The 23637-nt window shown below is 32.5% G+C and overlaps 2 protein-coding genes and 1 long non-coding RNA gene across 3 annotated transcripts; 1 reads left to right on the forward strand and 2 right to left on the reverse strand.

Moving 5' to 3' along the window:
- Window positions 1-4303: 4303 nt before the first annotated feature.
- Window positions 4304-5068, reverse strand: LOC130614401 (uncharacterized). Its single transcript, XR_008975868.1, has 3 exons — window positions 4961-5068; window positions 4598-4648; window positions 4304-4438 (listed from the first exon to the last, which is right to left on the reverse strand). It is a non-coding gene; the product is annotated as an uncharacterized LOC130614401 (long non-coding RNA).
- A 4105-nt stretch (window positions 5069-9173) lies between these two features.
- On the forward strand, window positions 9174-12571 carry LOC130614689 (uncharacterized). The gene is made up of 2 exons (XM_057436126.1): window positions 9174-9953; window positions 10955-12571. The coding sequence occupies exons 1-2, from the start codon at window positions 9258-9260 to the stop codon at window positions 11450-11452; spliced, it is 1194 nt and encodes a 397-aa protein (XP_057292109.1). The 5' UTR covers window positions 9174-9257; the 3' UTR covers window positions 11453-12571.
- A 4401-nt stretch (window positions 12572-16972) lies between these two features.
- LOC130614371 (thyrotroph embryonic factor-like) lies at window positions 16973-22622 on the reverse strand. The gene is made up of 2 exons (XM_057435797.1): window positions 22532-22622; window positions 16973-17688 (listed from the first exon to the last, which is right to left on the reverse strand). Exons 1-2 carry the CDS (start codon window positions 22578-22580, stop codon window positions 17213-17215), a joined length of 525 nt encoding a protein of 174 aa, XP_057291780.1. The 5' UTR covers window positions 22581-22622; the 3' UTR covers window positions 16973-17212.
- Between the last annotated feature and the right edge of the window lie 1015 nt (window positions 22623-23637).

The following is a 23637-nucleotide window of genomic DNA, read 5'->3' on the forward strand; positions in this document are numbered from 1 at the left end:
TAATAAATGCTTTATTATTCTTGGAGAGTAACCAGTTGAGACTTCTTTTGTTATTCACTAATTATTAACGCTTTGCTTTCAAGGGGTAGAATTTTTGAAAATCTTCAGGAGACTGTTAATAAGCATACATGAAGAAAAGAAAAGCTTTTAGCCCCGGTACCATTGGAAATTAAGATTGTATCACTGTCAGTACTTTTTTATTTCATTGCAGTTTCCATTGGAATCTTAGTCGCTTTCTTAACCTTAGTTTTCATATTCAACTTTAAAAAAATCATCGGAAAAAAAGGAGTAGAAATAAAAGAACGCGATAGACAAAAACAATTCTTTCAAAATGAGAACAGATGCTTTTCCATTACAAAATGTCAAAAATTTAGGTTATAAAAAAGATAAAAAACAACACATTGATATGCGTTCAGTGATTTATCCAAAATAAAGGTAGCAGAAGCCATTGCATACAGTCGGCGTTGCAAATTGAACAGCCCAACACGCAGCTCGCACCCGTGGAAAAGGAATGGTTCGACAGAATGCTTGGATGGCTGCCTCACCTATATGGAAATTAAATGTTTAAGTATACTCGCTTCACAGTGTGCATACTGTGCTGGAAATCAGTTTCCTGAACATAAGGAAGTAAAATATCTCAAAGACCGCTAATGCTTGATTAAGTACGCCCCAGACACATATTTAAAATTTTGACTTTTAGGGCGGGCTTTTTATCGATTTCCATTATACCTTAACGTGCAAACCTGTAGAAAAATCTACGAGCTTGCACGTTCTTTTGATACAGCATTGCGTACGTCTCGCTACTTAGGGTACCATTTTGCGAACCTGCAGACACAAAATATCATCAATCATAAGAATTATAAATACTCACCTCCAGCACATGCTGCTAAACATGCTGATAGTGATCCAACTTTTAGTTCTATAAAGAACGGGGTATTTTTACATGAGTATCCTATTTTGTCACGTGGGACGCAAGGTGTGTGTGCTTGTGAGTTGGATATTTAGCATAATTATGCACATATATGCATGAGACATTTGATTCGTTTATACACACGGATGTTTAAACGCGTGGTTAACCGTGGATCGCGTGGATTTTCGAGTGATTTTTGACAAAACAAATTATCAAATAAATTTTATTTAGCAATCAGAAACTTCAAACAGAATGTTAAAATTCGTTCGAGAACTAGAGTAATGGGATTTAAAGCAAATAGTGGCATTTTAAACAAACTTTAAGCCTGTGCTAGCGTAACAATAAAGGCGTGGACATAAACAAAGATTTATGGGTGCCAAATTTAGTTACCTTTGTAAAAACCTATTTAAAGTTATGATCTCCTATACTTCTGTAATATGTTCAAAATATATCGGACCGAAGAGGGTAAAATACTTGTCTAAAAAATAGGACTTTAGTTAAAAGAGACTTCCTTTTAAAACTGTTGTAATAAAAGCGATATATTATATAAAGCAATATATGTTTCTATATTGACTTTAAGTGTAACTGATTGAGCCATAATGGTCCAGAAAACGCTAGTATCATCCTAAGATACAATATTTCCTAAAAACTTTTGATTATATAAAAATTTTGCTTACTGTATTGATCAACTAACGTTTTCTCTTTTGTCTTCTTAACTAAAAATATGTGGCAATTTCTTTCTTGTATAATCATTTGCACGGATGCATTGTAAATATCTTTGCTGGCAACAAGAAAACTCAGCAAACTTTTTTTGCAAAATTAGCAAAGATAGAAATAACATACCTTCAGTTTTGTTTCTTTTTCCTCCAAGAAAGAGAACTTGACTAAATGAGAAAGTCGGCATAAATATTAATTAGCATGGTTCAAGAATAACTTTGACTATTGTGTTTTGTTTAGTCACAAAAATTTAGCATTACCAATGGAAAAACTTTAGTTGAGAGAAAGATAAGATTATTTACGTTTTACATATAGATAAGAAAGACGATTTTAAAAAAAACATGACATTATGGGTATTTGTAACTCCCAACGCTCGTGACAGTATGACAAAATTGGAGAATTAAAATGATAGAATAACCCTAATAACCGGGGACTGGAAGGGTGAAATAAAGTGATCGCAGCCCTTTTTCCTGGGCATAACTTTTATTGGGCATGTGATTTGGTGCTTAGATTGTATTGGGGGCTTGCAATAAAAACAAAACTTTACAAAAAAAGGTGTACTTTGAAGTACTAGTGCATTTTGGGACGGGGGTAACTTTTTAAAAATTTTGAAAACAGTCCACGTAACTTATATAAATATTTATTGCATATGTGTTTTCTAGCGTGTTGTTACCAAGGTGTTGCTTAGGAAATGCAGACTAGATTTTATTGTTACAATGAAAAACGTTCTTGGAGATATGACGTCATTTTTTAAAGTATATCGTATATTTTGGAAAAACAACTTATCTTCGGTGCGTTCGACTTGATTTCTTGTCCTTGCAATTTTGCCAAATTAATTCATTGGTCTGGAATAAGTTTATATTGTTTTGTGAATGTGCCAAGTTTCATTATTTAGGCTTAAGTTTACACTTTTACTGAGGTGTAAAACAGACGTCCGACCTGAACCCAAATTATAGAAAAAACACGTAAGAATTACGTAAAAAGTCAATACATACCAATTCCCCTCTGTGCATCTTTCTAAGTAACCTCTCTCTTTCTAATACAAGATATTGAATAAAAGTTGTATAGTGAAACGAGAAAAGTCATAGTAGGAGATAGTCAGACCATAGCCTGGGATGTGTGGACTTAACGTAAAAGGTAGAAAGTTCTGAAGTCAGAAAATTGCGCGACTTCTAAAGTGTAAAATAGAACAGCAAATTTAGTTGCTCCTTATGTCTTGGGACATACAGCTACATCACAATAGGCGTGGCATTCCACCTTAAAATTTCTTTTTGTTGTTCTGTTATTACGAAATGATAAAAAATCAGCTACAGAGTCGTTGGATTAACAGTTCTAATCTTGTTAAGGAAAGTATCCCGCGTAGCGTATTTTGGCGATCCTTTCTTAAAGCTAAAAAAAAAAACGCAACTAAGTTAAATATATAAAACAATGTAATAGTAAAGAAGTATATACCTTCCAAGGTACCACAAGATTTGGTCTTACCGTAACCTACGAAAGAAGCGACAGAACAACTTATATGTTTACAGAACAAAAGGCTTATTAAAGGAAGCTCTGTAAAGTGTTAGATACCATAGCAAAATAAGTAGACTTAAGTAGTCATCTCTTCTCTAGCTAGCTGACGTGGATTTATTTATAGATTTTTTGTTAGAATCACCTGTGAATCACTTTTTAAATACCTAACTTGACTTGATGTATATTTTGATTATATAATTTATTATATTTTATATTTGGGTATTTATCTTTATGACAAATTACATATAATTTTTTTTCTCGTGTCTGGGAACATACAGCTAGAACACAACAAAACTTGACAGCGTGTTCATTGCTTTATTTTGTTCTTTTTTTGCATTTATCTTCTAAAATTCTTTAAAGGTAAATACAACATGTATGTTTACCGTCGACCTTGAAACAACGCCAGCTCTTACTACCGCTTCTTCAAACTTTAACACAGTTTTTGGCCGTGTTTCCCGCCAACCAATGAGTAAAAAAAGAACACGTAAACCAAGCTGATTTTAAAATATTTTAAAATATTAACTTATACTAGTAACTAATCAATCACATTATCAATCTATTGTTGCGATCCTGTTCTCTTGTAGCTAATCTTAATGCTGAACAGATGAGAAATAGAAGATAATTATAATAACTGTGATAAACAGGACACCATTATAGCAAAAATGTCCTATTTCATAACTTTCTAAAAATAGTCTAATTAAGTACTATTTTGGTACTTTGAGTGGTATTTAAACGTTTTTAGCCGCCCATTTGCTTATTGAGGCACCAATTGGACAAAGTGTTAAAAAATGACTTTTTAACAAGATGTAGCGTTTCTATTGTGGAATATTTGGTTGAAAAGATTATTGTGTTAAACTGATTATGAAAATTTCGTAGCGACGTAGGTGGAGTATGTTTAGTGAAACTTTAAAACCTACGGCCGTAGATGCCTGTTTGTAGCAAGGTGCTTAAGTTATTTAAACTATTTTCAAGAACCTGAGAAAAAAGTATACAACTTCTCAAGGATCATATAAAAAGAAGGCTCAATATAGAAAGAAATTTAAAATGTTAAATACCATAAACAAAAAAATGACTCTCATCTCTTCTCCGACTAGCCGACGTGGATTTATTATTAGATATTTTGTTAGAATCACTTGTGTGGAATTGTATTTTAATTTCCTGACTTTACTTAATGTACACTATGATTATATAATTTATTATATTTGATAATCGAGTATTATCTCATAAAAATTTAAAATAACTATACCGGTTCCATGCAGTTTCCACCATAACATTGTGGTCGAAGTTCTATTAATTTCTCTATGGAAACAAGAAACAATTTTTATAACGTTGTGTTTTCTGTTAGCTATGCTAACACATTACATCTGCCTATTGCCTATTGGCAAGAAAAAGGTTGATAAAGCTGTGTTATCGTTAGTGTTCTTCGAATATACTTAAAAAAACAAAGAAATTAGCTACCTGCTTCTTTTAACAACTTGTGTCCTACTGCTACTCCTCCATGTGAATAATCTAGATAAAATATTTGTTGAGAGAATCATTAGTAGCCAGTAATAAAGTCGACTAAGACTGGTGCCAAAAAGCTGAAATAATATAAATAAATAAAATAGTAACATATTTTTACAGAGACAAAACGCTTTCACTTATCATTTGTTTTTATTTTTTCAAAACAAAAACATTACATCTTGTGAACTCTGATGTTGAATAACCTTCTGTTTCTACACCATAACTCGTTTATTAACGAAACTATTTTATTAGAAATGCATTCATTTAGCTGTGATATTTACTATGAAGACACTAATTATTGTAGTGCCTGCTACCTACATAGACAAAATGACAACACCATCCAGAGGAGTACACAAATCTTCATGTTGAAAGCGAAAAGTTTTTTAACCACAATCAGTCTACTGAAATCAGGCTACAAGAAAAAAAACAAAAAGTACCAGAAACTCGAAAGTACACTTCAAAAGGAGAATTTGTAGGCAAATATGTTATATGAATTGTAATATAAAATCAACTCTTATAGCCTTTTTTGTAATTGCATAAAAGCGTTTTAAATTATACCTTTATGAGCATATAATAATATTTTTATATTTTAGCTATAAAAATTTTGATAAACAAAACACATCTTTCCCGAATTAGTTTTCTTTGATGCGTCGCAGCAATTTCTCAACTTTTTTTAACAAAATGAACGTTACTTTCGAAATCTTTACCTGAAACTTAATAAAATGCCACATCTATAGATTAATACAGCAAACAAACAACCTGGTTTTTTGTGTTGATTGACCTCTGCTTGAAAGCAAGGCTTATCCGTACAGGTTGAAAAATAAGAAGATTTTGACCGTAGCATTAATACCACCAAAACAGCGTGTTTACATGTCGGATTAGGTTAAAAACTTCTCACTCACCTATTCAATGATGCTGAATATGATGTTAAAGTCAAAAATCAAAAATATAATATAATAAAAAAACATGTAATTTGGGAAACATGTACTAGAATATATAATCTTAAAAAATAATGCAGATTTCCTAGGCCTCGTTAATTACCTGGAATAAGGTATATTCTTATTTGCCAAAGCTACCATGGCTTTTGCATCCACAAGTTTGCTTAACCAGTATTGAAAGTTTCTCAGCAATTCCATTATTTTAGCATTTTCTTTAAAAAAATGATCAAAAAATTCGTACAATGGACATTTGTGTTTATAAAGAATCTTTTTGTTATAAACTGGAGATTAAAAGAAAATCTTTGATGTAAATAAGTATTTCAACAGTCAATACCAACGGTCCGGTCTACTTTTTTCTCCTCCATTATGAAGTCTTAATATTTAAAAGAATGCTAGTCGTTAGCCCATGGAAAAATCCACGGGTTCGCCCGTCCTTTTTATACCGGATTGCGTGCGTCTCGCTAATTACGCAGCTAAGCTACCATTTTGCGTGACAGACACACGGACGTATACGGGTATTATAATATAGATTTTTAAGGAGTCCTGGAACACGATTTGAAAATCTCTCCTTTTCGTGTGGTAAAATTATAACAAAAGAAATTCAGATTCGCTTTTTCTAAACGCGTTATGGGCCTCAATTTCGGCTTTATATTTGACATTTAATTTGAGAGTAATTTTACGCCGAAGGATTGCATAATTAGCCGATGTCACAAAATCTTCTGTATATAGAAATTGGGCCTACAATAATTAATAACTATAGAAAGGGAACAAGAAAGGTAAAATTTTGAAATTTGTTTATTAAAACAGGGTTTGGTGTGGTTCGTTGTAATGAGAGTTGCAAAAATTTAAAAGATTAATGATGTCCAAAAGTCTCTATACCGGTTCTTAGGTCAGGCAAAAGCTTGTGAAAGAGAGTAATTCATCAAAGGCTAGTTTCATACTCTAGTCACTCATCATTTCACTTCGGAATTTATTTCACCTCGTTCCCACGGCTATTCGCCTTAGTTGGAAGTTTGCTTTAATTCCATTTATTGTTATATTTGGTGAAATCTAGAAAGAAGGGACAGTTCGCTGCGAGCATTTCAATTTTATTCCACTAAAGATATTTGCATTAAAACATCGCTATAATAAACCGCACGCTCTAACACAGTTTTAAGCCTTACGTCAGTTTCAAGCTTTATGACACTTTCAAGCCTTACGCCAGTTTCAAGCTTTATGACACTTTCATGCCTTACGACAGTTTTAAGCCTTACGACAGTTATACGCCTTACGACACTTTTCAGTCTTACGACACTTTCAAGCTTTACGATACTTTCAAACCTTACGCCAGTTTTAAGACTTACGACATTTTAAGCTTTACGACAGTTTTCAGCCTTACAACAGTTTTATGCCTTTCGACAGTTTGGAAGACTAAACATGGGATTTCTTTAGCCACTTACAGTCTCACTTAATACTAAAACAAAAACGAACGCTAAGAACACACAAAAAAAGTTTTGTATCGAGAAACCAGAACAGTCATTCTGCGATTAAAACTATTTTTTGTAACAAAACAAGACGCCGTACCTGAAGTAGTTGCTACTTCGGCATCAATTAAGAAATTATAAAAAGTAAGTGCAATTTTTATTTCGTGAAGGCAATTACACACGCGGTTAAAACTCCTTTAACTTTTGTGTGAGAAGACATCCGTCTGTTGCTGTAACAAGTTTGACCGCTGATATCTTAAGGAATCGGCTACTACTATGTATATTATAATGCTTTTGTTGTTGTTGTTTTAAATTTTTACTTACGTCGTTTAATATCGGGAAAATAGGTTAAATAAGAACACGTGTTTACAATATATCTCTGTTTATCTCTTTCTCTCTATTCACTATCATAACTCTTGTGTCATCAAAATTGTCCCTCTTCTTCTGCCCAAGTCCTCTCCATCGTCGATGTCTTTACGACAATACACGTCGGACCGGGCTTGTCTACTTAGAAATTGATTTGGTTGTTCGTAGGTTGCGATACTTATGTAGCTGATAAAATGCAGCTTTACAGATATAGCTTATGAATGAGTTTAAATGTATTTCGTAAGAAAATTTCGCGATTTTACTTTTTCTAAAAGCAATCGGAAAATTAAGTTTCCCAAACTAGTAAAGTGTTTTGTGAACAGTAAAATTAAAAAATTCACTATGTACCGAACGCAAAAAAATTGTTACGAGAAAGTGTAAAAATTAGGCGTTTAATCTTTTTAAACCGCGATATCTTCTATTCTTTTATAAAAATATGTTTTATAAGAATATTAGGGTGGAATTTTAAGGCTAAAAACAATAGGTTTTAAAAAATTGTTTAGTGAACTTTCAGGCCTACTTGAATAATAGAGAAATAAGAATAATAACTGCAAAAAACGACAATCACAGAACCTAAGACTCCTTGCAAGGATGGTGATAAACCACTTCGATTTGTTTATTTTAAAATGACGAAGAAATGTTATGAACACAAAGTATTAAAAGTACATAGAAGAATACATTATTGAATGAAAAAAACCAGTAAGGCGACGATAGGAAAAATGACCAATTGAACGGTATCAGCATAGCTCTAAACGGATAAGGAAGTGGATAAAGTTAGGCTTCTCAAAATTTAAAAAGAATTCCTGATAAAACTGTTATAGGTTTATATAAACGTCTTAAATAAACCCTTATTAAAATGAAGGTGAATGTATATGACCTTCTTAACATAGGAATTTAAAGCCTAAAAAGATATCAAAATTACCTAATTGGAAATAACTGAAAATTTAGTTGTATTTTTCACTCATCAATCATCAACTATTATTATTTTACATTGAAACAAACGGTCGCATCTATAACAACCATTTGTCAGTTTTAACATAATCTATATTTATTTATAACCTCACATATAATCAAATTCACTTGTGCATGATTAAGCAGCGCACGTATTTACCATTTAATTATTGTTTTCATTTGGTAACACCTAAATTTGCACTTTTAGTTTGCCCCACCCAACCTATTGTTTCTTTGAAGGAGTGGCTCATTATAGAAAAATGCTGAATGTGATGCTTAACCACATTCTGTATGATTTTATCTTTCTCATAATTTACCAGTTCATTAGAACCAAACTTTGATATGCAATTATTACTCATTTTTAAGCTGCAAATGTTTTTCAGCTAAATGACTGTATAATAAGTGTAAAGAGGGTGAATGTACGAGAAAAATCCACCATTGGCAAAAAACTAAACGCTAAAGTCTATATATAGATATTCATGACACACATTCAGTATATTTGCGAGCGAAACAAAATTTGTAATAAGCAATTGATTAATATTTAAAGCTTTGCTAAATTGTATTACATATCATAACCTCCCGCGCGTTTTCTGTAATCATATTATTCTCATTTGACGTACATATGTAATATAAATGTATCGCCAATTCAGTAATGTTAAAAAGTATAATTCTCCACTAGATTTAAATTTTCATGTGAAGCTTATTTCTTCATAGATGAATTAGTATTACATATTTCAATGCAACCAGGGGGTTACTTTTGAACAACAATTCCTAATAAAGTTGTTAAATCATTGCTACACACTGAGTTGTGAAACATATGAATGCAAATGTGAGCGGAAACTGTAAAAGCTGCAAGGTTAGTAGAAAGTTTGTTGAAATTGCTAGTTTGTTGAAATCATGGAAAATGGAAACATGAAACGTTTAAGTCTGGAGATTAAATCCCCAAGAAGAGGTTCAGGACAAAGAACACCCTCTCCTAGAAGCAAAGTAGAATCAAGAATAACTCCGAGAGAGTCATTCGCTAACAAAGGGGATATTGTGTATATCAAACCATTCGTCGATTCCATGGAGTATGAAAAAAGAAAATACAACACAGTGCCGGGATTGAAGGAAAGAAGAAGTCAATTGATGGATCGTGTATACGTGATAGATGGTAAACTCAGAAACATGCAAGAATTAAGAGGTCTTTTAAAAAAGATATCTGGTACAATGAGAGACTTCTCAAAACGAATTTTCAAACTTGAACGCAACCAGCAGGGCGTCCCATACGTTGGTGCGGTTAAAGGATTGGTGAAGAAGATGAATGATGAAATCGAATGTGAAACAATGAAGCGTGATTTGGGCAAAATGAATGCAGATGATGTCCCGTTTGTTATTGAAGTAAATCTCCAGTTCCGAAATGTTCGTCAAATCTGTGAGAACATCATTGTCCATCATATTCACTACAATGTTACTTATCTAGAGGATTTTCATTTGGTCTGTGGAAAGATTCGAGGGATCATGAAGACATTGATTGCATTGTATTATAATGACAAGATTGGAGACGACCTATTGGATGACACGAATGACGATATCACGGATGAAGACGACCAGGTTCGCCTTTGTAATTTTCAAAATACCTTTACTGGTATTTTTAATCTAGAACCAATTTGTTAGAACTACAGTACCCGATAAAGCACACGCCTGGTAACTCAAACTATAGCTTGAGCTCCGATTACCGGAATATACGCTAGGCTGAGCTGCTTTAATTATTCTTATCCCTATTCATCATTTTTACCTATTATTTATCCAGGATAGCCTCTTTAGTTCATCATGGTACCGTTATCAATGCCCCCTAGACTAAAAAATAAACTGCCTTTTTAAAAGATTTTCACACTTTCGTTCTCCAGTAAATATAACTTTGTTTCTACAGTAGATGTCCGTTAATTCGAATGCCGCTTAATTCGAACTTTCCGTTATTTCGAACATTTCACTAATTTGAACAAATAATTTAGTCCCTTGCGTGTTCGAATTAACGGACGTCTACTGTATTTGACCGTCAAAGTGAAAAATTCAAAAAAAAGAAGAACTTTTTTTCATTTTTCAGTCAAAATTCAAGTCATAAAAAGCCTGGAGAATTTAAACTATTATTTCAGTTCTCTGATTCGATCTACCGGCGGAAAATTGTATTTTATAGTTTTATACCAAAGTTATATCAAACTTCTAGAATCTGATTCTTCTTAAGACAAAATTAAAAAATGTTCGCGTGTTTATATCCTGTAGCAATTTGTAGTGAAGTTAATTATTAATATCTATTCCTAAAATAGAATACTTTACGTACCACAAATCCGCAGATACTTCACCACACTAACAAAGTAAATTGAGGGAGAGCCTTATTCCTGCCCACACTTCCTTAATGAAAATTAAAAATTAATTAACTCAGGAAGAACGTTTGAAGAATCAAGAACGTAAAAACAGTGAAAATTTAAATTTTGTCATTTTGCGTCATAATTGTGTGCAGATGATCTTGATAATTTTATCGACCAAATGCATTCGTTTCTTTTTAAACGTTAAAAAAATGTAAACACCAGTCAATAATTATAATCTTATTATAGGACCAATCTTCCAATGGACCTGACATTTATGAAGAAGAGATACAAAACGGAAGTGTAGAGGCATGCATCCAATCAGACCTCTCTAGAAGCATATTTTTGCACGATGAGTTTGATTTCAAACCACCAAAACAAAAAGACGAAGAAGCAAAGAATGGCGCTATTATCCAAGAAATTGTTCAAATGCGGAAAACCTTATCACAATCCAACGAAGAGCTTGGTCAGATTGATCGTTTGTCACTTGGGAATCCGAAGATTCAATCATTATGCGATCGCTTTGCAGCTGTTGGTGACATATTATGTCAAGCTGAGAAAATAGTTAACAAGTTTGTTGCCATGGAGGTGCCATGCTCATTAAAAATTCAAGCAACGATTAACAAAATGCGTTTTTTGACGACAACGAAACGACCAAGTGAGCGACACGTAGAAAGAATGAAGTTATTGCTCGGTGAATGTGATGGAAGAATTATGATTGTGGGTAAATATCTTGCGATACAATAAATATGAACATTAATTTATCCAGGATTACTAACATTTTTTTAAAGTATGTATAATTAAAGAATTAGTCATAAAACTTGATCCCTACAGAATACGTGACAGGGTGTAGAATATCCTAAAATGACTGTCCCTCTCGACTCTGACTTGTGACACGAATCAATACGAACCGCAATCATGACTAACTGATTCAATAAATCATCTCTCCAGTAATACCAAATTTCGAAAACGAGCAATGCAATTTGGTAAGGATGTTTCACAACTAGAAACAGAATCTAGGTGTATATTGTTCAAAATATAATTTAACCTTCCTTTAAAATTTAAAATCGATAATCTCTGAACTTCCCCTTTTATGCAGCAATAATCCCGATAGTCTTTTTTAGTAGAAACGCAACACCAACGAAACCGATAATTTTATATTTTAGTTGGTTCAAAATCTGCAGCTAATAGAAAGTCGAGAACGAAGAAAAACTTTAGGTCCGAATATCCTGTCGAATTCAATTGATTGCTCAATAGCCTTTTTCAAAAGTCCTTTTTTATAGAAGTTATTATACTGAAATTATAAGAACAAAAGAAAGCAAAGAATCATTAAAACACAGGATGTTTATGGAATGTAAAATTGTGAAAAAGGATATTATATTACGAGTTTCTTATACCGCACTTTTTTTTTAATTGTTTTTATAAACTTAGATCACCTAGATAATTAGTTGAAAGTTTTTCAACAGCTTGTATTTTCACTTAGATCTACGATCAAGGAATTTTTAATATTTTATAACAGCAAAAGAAATGCCATTTTACTTGGACTAGATTTAGTTTAGGTTACGTTTTATATGCCTTAATGTACTTAGGATATTTTTACAGATTCTCAGAATAATTATATCCTGTAATATGTCGCTGCTGTTTTTAACTTTTTGTTGTGAACATGTGCCTCTTGTGAACATGTTGCGTTGTCGCTGTTGTTGTCGTTGTTGTTTTTGTTGTTGTTTTTGTTGTTGTTGTTGTTGTTGTTGTTGTTGTTGTTGTTGTTGTTGTTGTTGTTATATAAAACGAATCTTAATACATTAGGAATAGGGTTACTGTATTTTTAGGATACTTATCATATTAATAAAGCTAAGACTGAGTTTACGTGTGTCAATTTCAACATAACTTAGTTGCATGAACTAACTCACAGTTTTAATTTCCGGGCACATGAAGTGTGTGAAAATTATTCACGCATAGATCTTTTTTTCCGAGGTGCGTGAAACAATAAAGGTAAGGTTTTTTTGTTCCTAATGAGTGTGAAAGAGGATTATATTGTTGAAACAGTGAGGGAGGGGGAAGTAAATACGTCCTTTTCATTTCTTTTTATTCCTGTTAACCACCTTTTGCGTGCGCGAAAAAGCATTACTTACGGCGGCGCGAAAATTAATATCAAGCCAAAATTAATCCAATTAAGAAAGCTGATAATAGTTATAAGATACGCTAAGAACGCTTTGTTTTGTGTAAGAATTTTTCAACTTGAATAAAGAGGTCAACTGAAAGAGGTTATAGCTAATAACATTTACGGTTATTGTGGTTAGGTTTCGAAGAAACTCTTCTCAATTGTGATGATAAATGTCCTGTGAAATTGTGGGGACCTTTAAGTTAATTATTAATCTCAATTACAGATAGCGATCCATTGAAGTATTTATGTGAAGAATTGAACTAAATAAATCTAATATAACCTGAATTTATATTAGGATGTTCTTACGAATTTATGAAAATAAATATTATGAAAGAATATGACATGGCATTTACAGAACAACTGGTTGCCAAGGAAAACATTCTTCTCGATCAACATATTAAAAAGGATATGATAAAAAGCAGATAAAAATAGAAAAAATTCGGCGAAATATCTCATTTTTTTGTTTTTGATTTTGAGAGTACCGGGAGTATTTTTAAAAACTCTATTTACTTAAACATAACACTTTTGTGAATATCTTATTTCATCACCTATTGTGAGGGTTTCTGAGATATTATGGCCAATTTTAAGCAAAAAATAATTTGAAGAGCATCATGAACAAATAAACAAAAAACGCTATACCGTAAATGTTGGAACGAAAATAAAGTAAATCAAAATTATCCAGAATAATATTTGTAATTTTTTCGCTCGCGATTGTCTACACAAGACTTGCTTTATCATGCCCTGTTTCTTTGTAATTTGGCGGATAACAAATTTCAAGCAATTGGACGTTGTGTATTTATATATATATATTTTTTTGGAAATTTCTAAGTATCTTTTATAAATCAAATACTGGCCTGACTGCCGCGACCTAAAAATTTTAAGTTAAAGAAGTAAAAACGACACATATGGAGATGTAAATGCCCCGTCTTAAAAACATATAATTGTAGCTTTTGTTTCGACTGAGTTCATACTACCCATTTCCTAAACAAATCTTCTTGGCTTAAATCTTCTTTAATTTGTAAAGAATGTGGATAAGGGCTTGGTTTTTTTTATTTCATTGACTAGTACATCGAATAACGTATCTCTTATGGCTGTGGCATGTATGGCTTTTAGCCTTTTTTATTGTTCCTAATGGCAAAAAAATTCTATTTATTCGCATCGGTTAATTTTTTTAACCGTATCTCTAGAAATGCGTCCCATGGTCCTAAACATGCTTTGCGTCTAAATCTTTAATTATTATTTTTTTCTTCTCTGGGCTTTACATCCTCGACTTGTCAGCTCAAAGGAGGGGGGTGGGGGTGCGAGATGCAAGCCCTCTTTTAGATTTTAAAAACAAAGCAGTTATTTTAAGTCGTAAGTTTTCCTAAGAATAAACACTAAAGTTTGCGTTTTGATTGGTTAAAAGTTTACAGCGAAATATTTCGCCGCTAAAAAGTAGAAACTGTTTCTACTTTATGGCGCAGCGAAATTTGCCAAGCAAAGGATAAATTATTCCACAATTGCCATCACACATCTCTGAAACAACAACAGTATATGTACCATTGTCTTCTTTTAGGTCCATGTATGCTTTTTGCATTGCTGTATAATATCTTTTATTTTCCTTGAATTTTAGTACAAAATTTTACTCTGCAGAGTCTTGACAACACTATATTGGTATCTAACTATGCTCGACACCGAAGTAATAAAGGTCGCGAAAAAAAGTTGATTTCATAAAAAACGAAACGGTGCTGTGCTGTGTTTGTCACCTTCTACGCTAATGATTGCTCCATTTATCTTCCCAGCCGTTGTTCTAGATTTTTTGTCGATAGCTTTGCTTCCATTCCAATTAAGTTGATGGCTATTGCTTCATTTTTTCTTCACATCTCCCTTACTGCACACTTATGCTCTTGAATTCATTGCCTGGATTTTCGAGAAGCTAGAAACGTCTTAATGGCGTTAAAAAGGAAAGACTACGTCGTTGAAAAAGAGTACTATCGACTGAAACCTTTTGACGGACCACCAACTGGATTTTAAGGACAGCCAAATTTCTAATTGCAAATTTAAGTTGCGATATAATAAGGTAAAATATGAGTTATGTACTTAACTGATCAAAGATCAAAACTAAGCTATTTTTATATATGTTATTAAGTACTATCCGCGTTTAAAATATCTAGATAGTGTATCAAAAAATACTTTAAACTGAAAAACTCAGGATTCCTGCAAAAAATATATAGTACATAAAACTGTTTAACATCTTCTTGTGTTGACAAAAACATAGTATGTGTTTAATAACAACTTATACATTCAAATAGATGGAATTGCATCGTCAGTAGTTGCTGAAATATAAATGCAAGCACATGAGACAACAGCATTGCTCACATCACCCGTTGCCAACGTATTTGCCGTAATCAGAAAATCTTACTTTGAAGAGTTCTATTAACACATCAACGGCTTTCACTGGCCTCCACTGTTAAATTTGAAAGAGATGATAGCATGGCTTTCCTTATTACATTGTTAAAACGTAAGAATTGTGCTATTTTAGGCTCAATTAACGGGAACTCACTCAAACTGACCAGTACCTTAACTAGGAATCAAACCATCATAAATCTTGCAAAGAAAGTGTCACCTCTTCATTCTTAGATCGTGCCAATAACGTAGTCAGTGACAAAAAGGTACCATGAGTTGGACATGTAAAGAATGCATTGATTGCAAATGGATACAATTAGAAAGTCATCACGCAAGTCAAAAACAAAACAAAGAAAAGATCCAACTTATCCAACTGTGAAACATAAATGGAATTGACAGCTTGTGAATTTCTAATATTTTTCCCAAGTTTCAGCAAAGATCCAAAATCGAATGTGGTTTCAACTCTTAACAAACGCTGCGCAGCATTTTGTCTAAATCAATGGACAAAATTAGTCTGGAAGATCAAAGCAATATCGTTTATGAAATCCCGTGTAGATAGAAAAAGAAATTTCAAGCAGCGAGTTCAAAAACACACGCGCAGTAACAAAATGTAATTGTGAGAAAAAGAAAATTGCGGACCATAGCTGACGCAATAGGTATCAAGAATCTAGAACAAGCATTTTATATCAACTTCTTGAAATTTGGTTACAAGCTGTACGAAAAAAGTAGTTATTTCCATCTAGATCTGAAAAATGTTGTTAAAATAATTAACAGTAATTAACAGCTTGTTTTCAATTGGCTAAATTTGTATTCAAGTTTAGTCGAAAGACGATATCTCTTGACAAAGACGCCTAAAACAGCGTCTTTGTTTTGGGTATATAAGACAAGTTTGCAAACAAATTCTAAACAATCGCAAAGTATATGAACTTGGAGGTAGGGAAGAGAAGAGGCATATTTATGTAGGTGATTGTAGCTACCTAGCTAGCTTTATATCTTGTTTTCAAGAAATTAAGACAAATCACCAACACCAGGGGAGAAGACATTTACCTACGGGTGGGCATGACGGTGCTGAATGCGATGTTTGTATAACACGTGCTTACAATTTTTGGTCTTCGGATTTAAAACCAAATGTAGATCCATAGAATATTGCGTCCCAAACAAACAGCTCTTTGTTACCGCTCCCCACCCTTTCATATTAATTGGTTGTATGTTTGAGGACTGCACTTTAATAACCAATGACTATTAAGCAAGTTTTTGACTGATAAATTTTTTGTCTAATAGCACTTTTCTTAAAAATAGGATCTTTTGCGCGATTTTAAGTACTAATTTAGGGTGCATTCACCAAGGTAAATTTTTTTCTGATGTTATAATGTTTTCGAACGGACGAACTACCTCGGACCGAATAGATTGAAGCTTTTGATAACGTCAGATTAACGTCAGAGAATAATTGCTAACATAGACCAAATTTATTGCCATTATTTTGTTCCTTTTATGACGTAGTATAATTGCGCTAAGTTTGATTTAATTTGAAAAACACACCTCTTAATGCACGGCCATTGATACGAAAAAGATTGCTGACTCCATGCAACAATCTTGCTTACAACATTTGAACAGTGAAAAAAATTATAGTTCACAGTGCGTCACCTCAGTGGAAGTGAATGTCAATAAAGGAGGAGGATTTTTTTTGACCAGACGACGCCAAAAATAAATAATTATTAGTAGCTATAAGTTATATAAACAGTTTGAAAATAATATATTCCCTTTAAATTTACAACCAACAGAAAACTACGCTATATTTGTTGTTGTTTTGTCGTGGTAGATAGTCTGTAACAAAGATTAGGAAAAAATAACAGATTACGACCTACCACGGAAAAATATTAAAGTTCTGGACATGTACAAACAAATACATTCTAAGAATTGTTAGCCCATTTGTAAGCAAGGTGAAGAACTAACAAATGTTAAAATCTGGGAAACCCCTTGGCTTCCCTTAAACAGTTAATTTCGTATAATAAATATTGATTTTCGCTTTCCGTTTTCTCAATGAATAAACGCAACTCTAAATTCTGTCTTTCATACTGCATGCTTTTATTCAATGTTTCAATTTCTTTGCGTCTTCTATCTTCTCTAGTCTTTCGAGCTGCCACATTATTTCTGATTCGCTTTTGCCAATATTCTTCTGTTTTATGTTCTTCAGAAACAAAATTTCGATTGTTTTTCTTCCCTAACGGCTTCGGATTGTACTTATAGTGCCTTTCCATTTTGATGGTTTTGTTGGAATAGCTTTTTCCATATTGTGGTAGAAACATGGGACTGCCAGGTTCATACTCATCCTGTGCTTGTAAAGAACTTTCAATTTCGGTATTCAAACCATCCATAAAATCTTTTTGAGCACCTTCCGGCAGTTCAGTTTTAACCGAAGTGTAAGAAATAGAATCTAAAAAGAAGTGCAGTTAAATATGGATAAGGACTGAAAAGTAGCAGAAGGAGAATTTTATTTTGTCATATAGAACCATTTCACCACATTTTAAATATTTTATTTTTGATTAAGGATTTTTAAACAGAGGAAAAGTTGTATTGTTGTACTGTATTGTCGGAACATGTACACAAACGTTCGACAATTCTAGAGGAAATGTAAATCTATTATTTTCGTGGCGCTTTATCATATTGAAATTAGTTAGGGAAACTCTGCATCTGGTAAAATTTTTGGCTTTATTGATCTTGTGAAGTCTTGTTCCCGATAAGATGTCATTTTAGAATTAAAAATATGCTAAATATTGGTACATGGAGATCAATAAATAGATAGTCCGTTTAACACGCATCAGTAGAAACATAATACGATGAAATCGGTAATTATCAAAGGTTATTTCTGTTTCAATTCGTTTCGTACTTATTTAAGTAGTATTATTATAAGCACTTATTTTTTTAAAGCTTCTGATTATGAGAAGCTAAATCAAATTCTAAGAGGTTTAAATATATTTTTGGCACGTAGGAAGGACACTTGCCTAAATAAAAACTGATAAAGATTTAGATATGACCAAACCATGTAGAATAATTGACAACTCTTCTAGTAAAAAGTCTGCCCTGTATTCCTCACGTAAGTAGTTTCAAATTGGTGGGGCATTCAAAGTGTCAGAAAAAATTAACTTACTTTATAAGACAGGTTGATCAGCAGATTTGACAAGAATTTTTTAAACAAATAGCATTAAAGTTTGAGTAATCCAGACGAAAGAAGATTTCTGTTTTGGTGCAACAAAATTTGACAATACTCACCATCAGTTCTTATTTGCTTCCAGTGTGTGTCCATCTTTTATTTTGGAACAGATGCAAAATTGATAGAACAGTAAAAATGTGACTACAAAAATTATTGATATGCGTAAGGACATTTTACATGAAGCATTTTGTGTTAAACTCCCTCACAGAGATTACTTGCTGCTAATGAATATGTTAAACTAACGGAGCTAGTATAAAACCTGTATGGAGGAAAATGATAAAATATTGACAGCATACACGATATTTCGCGTGATGCTTGTCATAGTTCAAATCTCTTGACAAAAAATCAATAGGATAGGTCAAGAGAAAAGGGAGGTATAAATGATGACATTAGATATTAACTTTTTTCTATAATGCGCAAACAATAAGACTCACGTAGGAGGGTTATACAATACTTGAAGGAGAGCAACAAAATGGAGCTCCCTCATCCCCTATTATTATACTTTTCCTGATAAACGAGTATACATGTTTAATGGATTTTTCAAATTTAAGTAAAATCGTTTGGTGTTGTGCTAATTGATTGAGGAATAATGTCTTTCTCAAAAGATATTTAAAAAAAATCAATCAATAAGTTATTCTTTATAATTTTTCATTTTACTCTAAGACACTTCTTTGTTGTGTTTTTTTGTATTCTCAACTCTTGACAAAAGCAATCGAAACTGATTAAAAATTTTGAATCAACTTGGAAAACTTCCAGATGTGAAATTTACACAATTATCTAATCAATTTCCCTCCCTCATGAAGACATGTCTTGACAAAACACACTTTACATTAATATTTTGATCTGAGAGCACTCAAAAACATCACAAAACAAAAAATTACGCGAAAAAAAACACAATAAATATCGATGTATTCTACGCGCTTTGCCGTTACACAGCGTTAATATACCGCACCCTTCGCTATAGAACAAAATGCTTAAAAATCTCTGCTTTTAAGTAGGGAATAACTTCCATTGTACTTTAGATATCATGCATGAAATGAAACTGACAAGGTAATTCTTAGGTAAATCTTAAACTACCTTAAGGATAGAAATTATTTTGGTGATCCGCAAAAAAAATTCCGCTAAACTTTCGAAATTTTTCTGCGCAAAAAACTAATTTTTCGAAAGACTTCAGCGGTAAAGAATCGATCTGTTGTCTTTGCTTTACATTTAAAAGCCTCTTTTTGCGGATTTTGCGTAAAATTTGAAACTGTCTATTCTGAAACCTTTACAAACAAAATGGATTGTGGAGCTTGACGATTATCTAAGCTCTCAGAAAGGTCAAGACATCATTTCAAATGGATGGGAAGCATCTGGCATCACAAAAGCTATAGAAAAAGGGTCAAGAGGTCTACCGACTTTCCCTGCAATCGATCCATTGGAGAAAACTGAAGCATCTTCATTGCTGATTGGACAAGAAACAGTCAATCCTGAAAAGATGGCCGGTTTTGTTACCTACAATGGCGAAGATAGTGACGAAAGGAGTGGTCTGTGGAGGACCACCCATGTCATAATATTTTCGATATTTTCAGTGACGATATTCGTTCTTACATTTGTTGAAGATTAGATATTCCAAAAATTGGATGTTTTTCATACACTAAGGTACTAAATTAGGTTTTCTTGACTTTTAATTCACCGATTTTCTTGCATCCAAAATAATTTATTCCGCAATATCTCTTTTGAGGTTGCTATCCGCAAAAATTTATTCCGCAAAATATGCCATTTCTGGGTCACTCATCTGCGAAAATAAATTCCGCACAAATTTCTTTCGCAAATAATTTTTTTCCTTAGGGTAGGCAATTTTAAGATTTTAGCTGCGATTGTAGATTTTGAGGGACCATCGTAAAGCCAGCTAGCTAGCTAGAATTTTTTATTGCTATTTTAAAGGTTTTATTCGGTTTTTTATCCTAACCAACATTATTTATCTTTTTTGTTATCTTCACCAATCTGATTTTTTACTCAGCTGCAACTAGGGATGTGGCTGTCGATCTGCTAACTACCTGCTAACTAACTGTTGACTACAAAAAAATTTCTAATAACCCTTCTTATGCTAAATGGAGTTAGATAGCTACATATTTTACTGTAATATAAACTGTAGCTCAAGTCTAAAATTTGTTGATTTAATGAGACAACAGTCTCGATTAACTTTTGATCAGCTAGGGTTTACATTGTACCCAAAATTAATTTTGTAACAACAGGTTTTAGAATGTGGTTATTATTTAAACTGATAAACTGACAATAAATTTCGAAAAACTTATTTTGAAAAATAAAATTACTGAGTTATTGTTTTAGCTGGGTGGGACAGGCTTTTTTCTGTGTTTTTTAAAAGATAATAGTCATCACACACGGATGTTCGACATTGTTCTCTTTTACTAAGCGTTCATCCCGGGACACGATCAATTTTTATACTTTGACGGGAAATTATTTCGCAAAATAAAAAAATAAATACTGGTTGACTGTTTATGCTATGACGGAGTAATAACAGGTTGTAATTTTTAAAAAATATAATAGCTACAACCATAATGCTGTATCGCTGCGCTTTACTGGATTTACTTGTACCAAAGCGCTCCCTTGGCTGTATAGCATGGTTAAGCGCTTGATCTGGTGTTTAACGCCTGATTACTGGTGGCTCAAAATGGACCTTTGACGCCATCTAATTTAAAAAGCAGGAAGACAATAAAAAAGAGTTGGTGATAAACACGAAAATTTTGATTCCTTTCTTGCAGTTGTTTTCCACAACGATAGACCAGAAAAAGGAGAATAAGTTGTAGTCTAGAGAAATTTACCTTGCCTGTGTTTGTTTCCACTTGTGACCGAGAATAGAGAGCACTTTTTGTGTAAGTTACCACTCCAGTTTAGTTTTTAGCAAAAATTTTGTTTCTATTGGAATTAACGCTTTAAGTAGGCTTGAAAAATATATTTCAATACATAACGTTCATTTTGAGAAATCAGAAAGCATGTTTCTCAAAGAAATCTTGAGATGACAATGGAGACAACACGAAACAGCTTACTTTCATGCTCTATTTATCAGCAAGACAGCGTTCATCTTTTCTTTTACAAGGTACATGCGCAATATGTAAAAACTGTCGTATTCTGTTGCTCTGTTGCATATCAATGAAAATTTGTCTTAAACAAGAAATGAATCTAAGGTATACAGTCAAAAATAATGACTTTGAAATCCTTTACGATGTTATGTTAATGTTACTTAGGTTACAAAGCAAGGATTACTAACGCGTTAATAATTCTGTCAAATTTCTTCTTCTTTGAAAACGTCGCATCACCTCTTGAAAAGTGATAAAATGTCGCCGAAACATTGCGAATTTTCAAACGGACCATCATATATTTCAATCAATTTCAGTACCTGTTCCAAACGTGTCTTAATTCAAGACAGTCATATAAGCATATAAGTAGTCATTTCTTCAGGGCAAACAACAATGAATCAATACGAAAGCACCATGCTGTTGTACTATTCAGTTTTTACCGAATCAGACACTTGATAAAACAAAAATGGAATATAAACAATAAATTGTAAACTATATTATCCAACTTTGTAATTAGAGGAAGAAGCAAAATTATATTAGTCTCTGAGCCAAATATTTAGTTACTATTTACCATAGAAATACAAAAATTATAATGTCTCTACAGATAAGGGATTCGGCGAAATTTTCAAGAAATCTCAGAGAGATAACAGGAATAAGAAGTTTGTCTGTAATATTGATCTGAGGCGGGAAAAAAAATTTAAAGCGTTTTCCCAAGAAAATGAAATGAAGCATGAAATTTGGCATGTGTCTTTTTGTATATGGACCAGATTACATAGTGAATATCTTCAAGACAAATCATGCGCAAACAAAGTTTATGCTATATTCTTTGTTTTTGTTGTTAGCACTCCCCGTAAAATTAAAAATTTGTGCTAATGCTAGATATCCGTAATATCTATCTAGTGGAAATCCAGTTTCAGTTGCCTAAATTCAATGAAAGCAAAGATGTAATAGTATGTCTTTAATTCTAATATACCAATTACACTCACCCATCACGATCAGGGAATAAATACATATATGTCCTATGATGAGACTCATGAATTCATGATGTCTAACATCTGCGTTAATCGTGAACAGATTTCATTTCCCATCATTAATGCAAACCAATGTGCTAACTGGCTTACAATTTTATTACATAGGCTTTCAATTCCCATTGTTAGGATTGACATGTTTGACTATTGCGTGACATCAATGACACGAAGTTCGGCATGGATGAAGTTATCAACTATTAGGAATTTTAACCTTTTAGTCCTTTACAACATAACACAGGATTAAATTTAAGTATATTGGAATTGGATGTAGAAATTGTCATGAAATTTCAAACTCGTTTGAAATGAGTAATAATATTTCGTCATTTTTTTCGGTGTATTACTTCACTCAGAATGACCAGGTTTAGCTAATACGTTTATATTTTAATTTACTCATAATGGATATTCAATTTTAATCCGTTATAATCTATTAGAAGTAGGCATATCAAAAAACAAACAAAAGCAAATAAAAACAAACAAACAAACAAACAAACAAACAAACAAACAAACAAACAAACAAACAAACAAACAAACAAACAAACAAACAAATAAACAAAAACAAACAAACAAAAACAAACAAGCAAACAAACAAACAAAAACAAGCAAACAAACAAACAAATAAAAACAAGCAAACAAACAAACAAAAAACAACAACATGAGATGTAGTATTTTCAAGATGGCAATTTATCTTCCTTTCACCTATCTTGACATTGTGTAAATACTTTTGTTTCATCAACTTTTCCTAACACTTTTGTACACTTCTTTTATAATAAACTCAAAATATTTGGCTAAGACTTAATGTTATGTAAGTTTTCTTCTGCTGCAGGCTAAAACGTTAAAAGGTAAGATTTCTAAATAGATAAAATGTTTGATTTCTCTGTTAGGGTAGCTCATCAATAGTTGTAGGGTCGCATTTCTCGTATAAAATTTAGCTAGCTCTTTTCACATAAGTCTCAAAAGGCATTGTTGTATTTATAATCACTATTAAGGTACTTATTTTTTCTAATTTTAGTCGGGGCTGGTGTTTACCTGCTGCTCCATTTTATAAGTAAAATTATTATTGCCAA

Source organism: Hydractinia symbiolongicarpus, chromosome 11, assembly GCF_029227915.1.
Source record: "Hydractinia symbiolongicarpus strain clone_291-10 chromosome 11, HSymV2.1, whole genome shotgun sequence".
NCBI classification, from domain to species: domain Eukaryota; kingdom Metazoa; phylum Cnidaria; class Hydrozoa; order Anthoathecata; family Hydractiniidae; genus Hydractinia; species Hydractinia symbiolongicarpus.

Coding starts and splice junctions, on each gene's coding strand:
- LOC130614689 (XM_057436126.1), top strand. CDS start 9,258: ATGGAAAATGGAAACATGAAACGTTTAAGTCTGGAGATTAAATCCCCA. Junction 9,954..10,954: donor TCACGGATGAAGACGACCAG/GTTCGCCTTTGT, acceptor ATCTTATTATAG/GACCAATCTTCCAATGGACC.
- LOC130614371 (XM_057435797.1), bottom strand. CDS start 22,580: ATGAGTCTCATCATAGGACATATATGTATTTATTCCCTGATCGTGATG. Junction 17,689..22,531: donor TTATTCCCTGATCGTGATGG/GTGAGTGTAATT, acceptor ACTTCTTTTTAG/ATTCTATTTCTTACACTTCG.